Genomic DNA, 6,000 nt, shown 5'->3' on the forward strand with positions numbered 1-6,000 from the left:
TTTGACAGTTAGGGAGAAAAATGAATTGCTAAACATACAGCTGATGAGATATTCCTACATTCAAATATTTGAAATTGCAGATAGGGAATATCCTAATGGAAGACAGAAAAGGAGAGTCTCTGGAAAATGTTTAGAATCTAAATTCTGTAGACTTGGAATTAGAAAATGATGTCTGAAGCTAAAATAAAATTGAAATTCATATAAAATGAATGATGATGTGGCCAGAATGCTCCCCTAGAGGATTTGTATTAGATCCTTTAGAAGGGTCTTTTGAAGCCATCAGTGCAGCAGACTGTAATCTGACCCAACTAATTCCATAGAAGTGGTAAAATCTGTTTAATGTACTTTGAGGTGTGCCAAATTCATTAAAATCCTACTTCTGTAGGTCAGATGGGAGATGCTGTGGCACGAGTTTTATTGACTCTTGCTTTTATGAAACCCAGATAAAAGCTTTGCAAACAAATGAAACTTCTCGTGTTTTGATTTTTATTAGTTACTCCAAGTCATGCTCTCCATTAATATGCACATGAGCAAAGTTCCTGATTTCTTCGAAAGATTTTAGTCCCTCAATCTACTTTTGGTGTGAAACATTTTTAGAGACCTTTTAGATCAGAACAAGAACAGAGAATTGGCTTTTATTTGTAAGTCTTGTTTTTCTCAAGTAGATTTGGGGAGCTTTAACTCTGTTATGTGTAGCTTGAGGAGCAGATTTTTTGGCTGCTCTTGTTTGAGCATGGCAGCAAGAAGAGTGACAAGTTGAGATTTTAGGTGCGTTATGTAGGGGCATACTACTGAGTTGTTGAATGGTGCCAACTAGACTCAGCAGAGTTATGATTTAAACCTGTCTCAGCTCTTTGGACATGATCACATTTCAATTTCTGTCTCAATGCTTACATTTTCAGTTGGAAGTATGTGTGTCATCAGTTTAGCATTATAGTGTGTTTTGCTGCTCCACCTCAGACATTTTCTTTGCTTGTGTGTAAGGAATCGGGGGGCTGTTTTTATATTTAAAAATAAACTGATACTAGTGATAATTATGTGTATGTTTATGTTTAGTAACTTGTTTTTCATGTGTTAAATTTGCACTAATAACTATAATAATATGTTAATGTTGCAGGTTTTTCCTTTAGTAAAAAGCTGAGAAGTACTCAAATGTGTGATGTTAGGTTTGAACTTGCAATTTCTAGAAGAGATCTCTAGGTGTAGCTCTTTATAAATCTATGTGTTTGCAAGAAAGCGGTTTGGAAAGCATAAAGAGGAAAAGAGGAGGAACATTATGGCTTCTTACTTCCAGTGAAGTGGAACTCCTGCATTTTTGGGAAGAGGTAGCAAACAACAGTGTCACATAAACATATAGTGTATATGTCGAGATACGTGAAGTAGCGTATGTCTAATACTGTAGGTAATGTTCTGTGGAATTTTTGTGGGGTTTTTGGATGTACACTTAGAAGTTTTTTTACTTAAATCTATATCAGTTACATAAAAGTTTTCCCATATGTAACTTTACAGATCAAATCTTGAAATGCATTCTGCTTCAAAGAGAAATGGGAAAAGCCTCTGTGCAGTATAAAAATATCACACATTATTATTTGAGACAGTGTATAAAGTTCTTTGCCAGAACCCTTAATTCTTCTGTAGTCTGATTTTATAATAGTGCATGTAAAATAACCCAAACCAATGGTTCACAGGAAATGTTGCTAATCTAAAGCGGTAGCATCAGTGAGTCCATTGTAGTGCTTTGGCACTTTTTAGTCAAACACTCCGCTTTAGTCAATTGCAACTTCTTCCCTATATTTAGTGAAGTATGAGAATACTATGTCAGTAATTTTCCATTTTAAAATATGACAAATACCTGTTTCAGGCAGCAGTTCTGCCTGTGATAGAAGAAAACAAAATGTAATCAATTAAGACAGACATCTACAGTGATAGCAAATTTAATGGAGGCCTTTGCATGCCAGAGGCCAGTTTTAAACAATAGATTTTCCTGCTTCACCTTCACAGACCTTCCCAATCATAAGACTTTCACATCCTTCTGTGCCACAGAGAAACCCCTAGCTAATCAGACATATTTTTTAACGTGACTTTTTGCACTTGACACATTATATCTGCAAACTAAGAAAAAATTTCCAAATTGAGCTCTATGGTGAGCAACACGTTGTGTAAGTCATGTCTCCCCTCTTGATTGGGGTTTTCATGCATTACTGGCAGAAGAGTCTCCTTAATTATTCATTAATTCTAACATCTGGATGGCTCAGTAGGTCAGCTTGAATTTCTGTTAATCAACTGGAAATAGACTGTCAAGCTGTTCTTGTTTTTAAAGCATGGTAGGTAGTTACGAAACTGATTAACCTGTATGTCCATTGTGGTTCTCAAGTGACAAAAGTAGAAGTTATGTTACCAAATCTTCTGCTCAAGGGGTGGCTTTTCCCTGCTATTAATAAACAAGAATGAGCTTTTGCTGTTATTAGATGTGAAATTACACAGCACTAGGTTTCTTTTGACGTCTCTTTGGTAAAATGCTTATGCAAACTAAAATTAAGTAGAATTATTACAGGTGAGAGTCAAGTTTCTCCCTTCTGTTTTAGAGCTTATGCCAGCTCTTTCTTTAGCCTTTTTGTTTGTTTGCTTGTTTTGAAAACCCAGGAAGGAGAGGGGAAAAAGATTTCAGCTACTTAAATAGATTTTAATGAGCTAGGATGTTCTCTGTCAATCAGGTGGTAATGTTTGTATCTTCAAAACTGAACGATGAAGCTGTGGATGGCACAAGGAATGTCTTTTTTACAATAATGTGGGGCTTAATATGTAGCATGTAATGGCCAAAAAAACCCACCCCTGAACAACCCCTCCCCCTCAAAAAAAAAACCCCAAACAAAAAAAACCCCACCAAAACTGAACCCAAACCAAAAGAAAAAATGTGCAAAACAGAAAAAGAACGGGAAGCTCTTAAAGGCCAAAAGTGATGTAGTCCATGAGTGAGGTAGTAAATAATTTTGTGCTCTATTGCACTTTGTAAAGTATTATTTTAAAAGTTTTATTTTAATGTTTGTATTCCAAAACACTAATGTTCTATGAGACAACTGTTTTTTCTGAGTGAATAATTCTTGCTTAAGCTTTTATGAATACATAAATGTAGTTTGATTACTTTTATTCCAAATTAGTTTGATTAATCAGCTACAACATGTAACTGTTAGCCAGATCTTGGCATAAAATATGGCTAATCTTTGTAAAGCTAACCTTGATGAAAGACTTCTCCAGGCATAAATATCTTTTTCTAATTTTCTGTAAATGTAGAAAAGGTAGGAGGAACTTTAACAGCTTTTTAAGTGCTGTGTCTTCTTATACATACCTGACATATTCTGGTGTGGGTATGGATAAAAGATTTTTGCAGTGAAATAATACTACTACTACTTTTGCTTTAGGTAACAGTGAACCCTCCCAAGAGACCCCCTGATGCTGTAATTTTTGATGAAACAACAGCTGATCAGGTAAAGTTTTGTATGGTCTTGGTATGGAAATATTTTTTTTTTGAGAAAAGAGTCTTACATGATGTTCACTAATAGTTAAAATTTTATTATATACCTCAGGTATTCATTTATGTATTTATGTATATTTGGTGTGTATATCTATATATGTGTGTGTGTATGTTTATGTATTGAGTTATTACAGTGTGTTCAATGCACTATCTAAAACATTCTTTTCATAAGGGTGATGCAATTTTATAGTTGTTGATTACAATTACACACAGAAGGAGGAAATGTTCATTTGTATTCTATTGTGATTAAGAAAAGAGGTTTGAAATCTATGAAATTTATATCAAATGGTGCAAGCAAACCAAAGAAATAAAAAAAGTGCTTAAAATTCACAGTTTTGAAAAAGGTAAATTTCTGTAGTAGTAGTAGTCAGGGAAACCTGAAATACTGACAGGTGTCTGTCCATCTGTCCACAGTCCCACTAGTTCACAGATATTACAGGCAAAACCCCAAGGAAATACATAAAACCTCCTCAGAAGGTAAACATATGCAGGTATCGGACAAATAAGTCAGGAAAGTCTGAAGCTACCAGTATTAAGACACTCTGCAATATTATCAAAAGCAGCTTAGTTATGGCTGGAGGCTGTAGCTTTTGGAGATGCAGTTAAAATGTTGAGCTTCAGCTGAAGTGCAGGAACTGTGATGGTTGCTTAGCCTCTGATTATATATGGAGTAATTAAACTTATCCAGCTAATTTACATGCTTGAAGTCCAAGTTAGCCCTACCCACTTAAACCAGGAAAGAGACCCCAGATCAGCATTTTTGTTTCTATCACTGATGTACTTGCTGAATCCTGAAATTCACAGTGTAGGTCTAGGAGGTACAGGTGTCTAAGTCTTCTGAATAGGCTTCGCTGAAAATTGGCAAGTTGAGCAAGGAGCAGGGAACGTTGAAAGAGTACTTTGTTCCTGCGAGTAGTTAAATGTAGAGGAAGGTACACTGTAGCAGCTGGTTCTTTATTATATAAGATACAGCAACCATAATGGCCTATTAATTTACTTTGAATGTTGGAAACCTAGTTAAGATTCTCCTCTGTGTGATTATATCAGAATTGATTCCAGATCCATCAATTTTCAGATGCCATTTTTGATCCCCTTGTTCATACAGTAATCTTAGCTTCTAAGCCTTAAACTCTCATGTCTAGAATTGTTAACGTATATAAAACACTAAGTTCATGAGACAAAAGAAGATGGTAGTAGCTGTATAATGCAGAAGTTGGGAAACTTTGCTGCTGCAAAAATTGATTTTTTGGAAATAAAAGAAGTGACACAGTAGCCACCACAGTTTTTAAGATCTACTCTGACAGGTAAATATATAAAGAGAATTCTTCTCCAATTAGATCTTGCAAGAGCCACAGCCAGCGGACTCTGGCAATCACGAGAAGGCCTATCTGCCAAATTATTCAGTAACATCTGTGCTTATGTGATGATGCCTGTGTACAGGAGGGGGAATGTGTAGAACTTGGTAACTTTAAGGGCAGGAATACAGACTTTCATGTGAAGGACAGCTTGGGGAAATGTTACCAAGATTTTACATTTGTGTGTCTGTGGAATGACACATAACTGCATAAAATTCTTTTCAAAAATGGAAGCTGGCACAGAAATTACATCAAAGTTTCTGATTTTTATTTTTTTTTCCTTTAGAGTTTAAATCAGAAAGGTGCTGGCAGAAATGACTGTTGCCATTCAGCTATTGAATTAGTATAGAGTATGAGACAGACTGAAAGAATCAATTTGCAGATGGCATTTGAGTTAACGTGAACTATATTAATTTCCAATGAGAGTTGTGACATTTCCCACTCAGTTTTTATGTTACCACAGTTATGTGGTTAAACTGCTCTTCTTAATTAGCGTTTTCCCCTGTAACTTGTCATAGCATAATCATGTCCTGACCTTCCTGGTAGGCTATATAGGTTATGCCTATGATATGCATCATGCATATTTTAAAAAATGTTTAGTGATGACTCCTGTCTTTCACTGAAGTCAATGACTGTGGTTATCTTGAAAGCTATATTTACTTCTAACTCAACTACACAGGGTTAAGTTTTTTTCCAAGACAAAGAATGTGTTCTATGTGTTTTCAGACAGGAGGAAGCGCTGCTTAGTGAAGAGGATACTGGGAACAGAGGGCTAATAACCATTTTTGCCCTTAATCGTGTCTTTAGCAGAATAGAGGGTACAGCCACCTACAGTTTTATGAAAAATGATTGTGTTATGTCAGTGACCATTGACAGAACAAACTAATCCTTTTGGTTAGCAGTATCAAAGATGAATATCAGATAGCATAATAAATGTTTATCCCTTTCAAATCTGTGCCCATTCCTGAGAAGTTTTTTGAGCACTAACCAGGGCTTATGAATGAGTTGCAGTGTCATGGTGTAAGCTGCTTAAAGATGAAAAATGGTTAAGAAAAATTTAGAAGTATCTGACCTTTTAAAAAGGCTTTAAGGCTTAAAATGTGCATCCTGCTG

The 6,000-nt window shown here is 35.5% G+C and overlaps 1 protein-coding gene across 1 annotated transcript in view; it reads left to right on the forward strand.

Moving 5' to 3' along the window:
• Positions 1 to 6,000, forward strand: part of HSD17B4 (hydroxysteroid (17-beta) dehydrogenase 4) — a 59,367-nt gene that overhangs the window by 22,725 nt on the left and 30,642 nt on the right. The window contains exon 17 of the mRNA XM_010016361.1: positions 3,420 to 3,485. Coding sequence (XP_010014663.1) covers positions 3,420 to 3,485 — 66 coding nt within the window. The remainder of the gene's footprint in view (positions 1 to 3,419; positions 3,486 to 6,000) is intronic.

This window comes from Nestor notabilis, unplaced genomic scaffold (genome assembly GCF_000696875.1).
Source record: "Nestor notabilis isolate BGI_N333 unplaced genomic scaffold, ASM69687v1 scaffold1296, whole genome shotgun sequence".
In the NCBI taxonomy this organism is placed as follows: Eukaryota; Metazoa; Chordata; class Aves; order Psittaciformes; family Psittacidae; genus Nestor; species Nestor notabilis.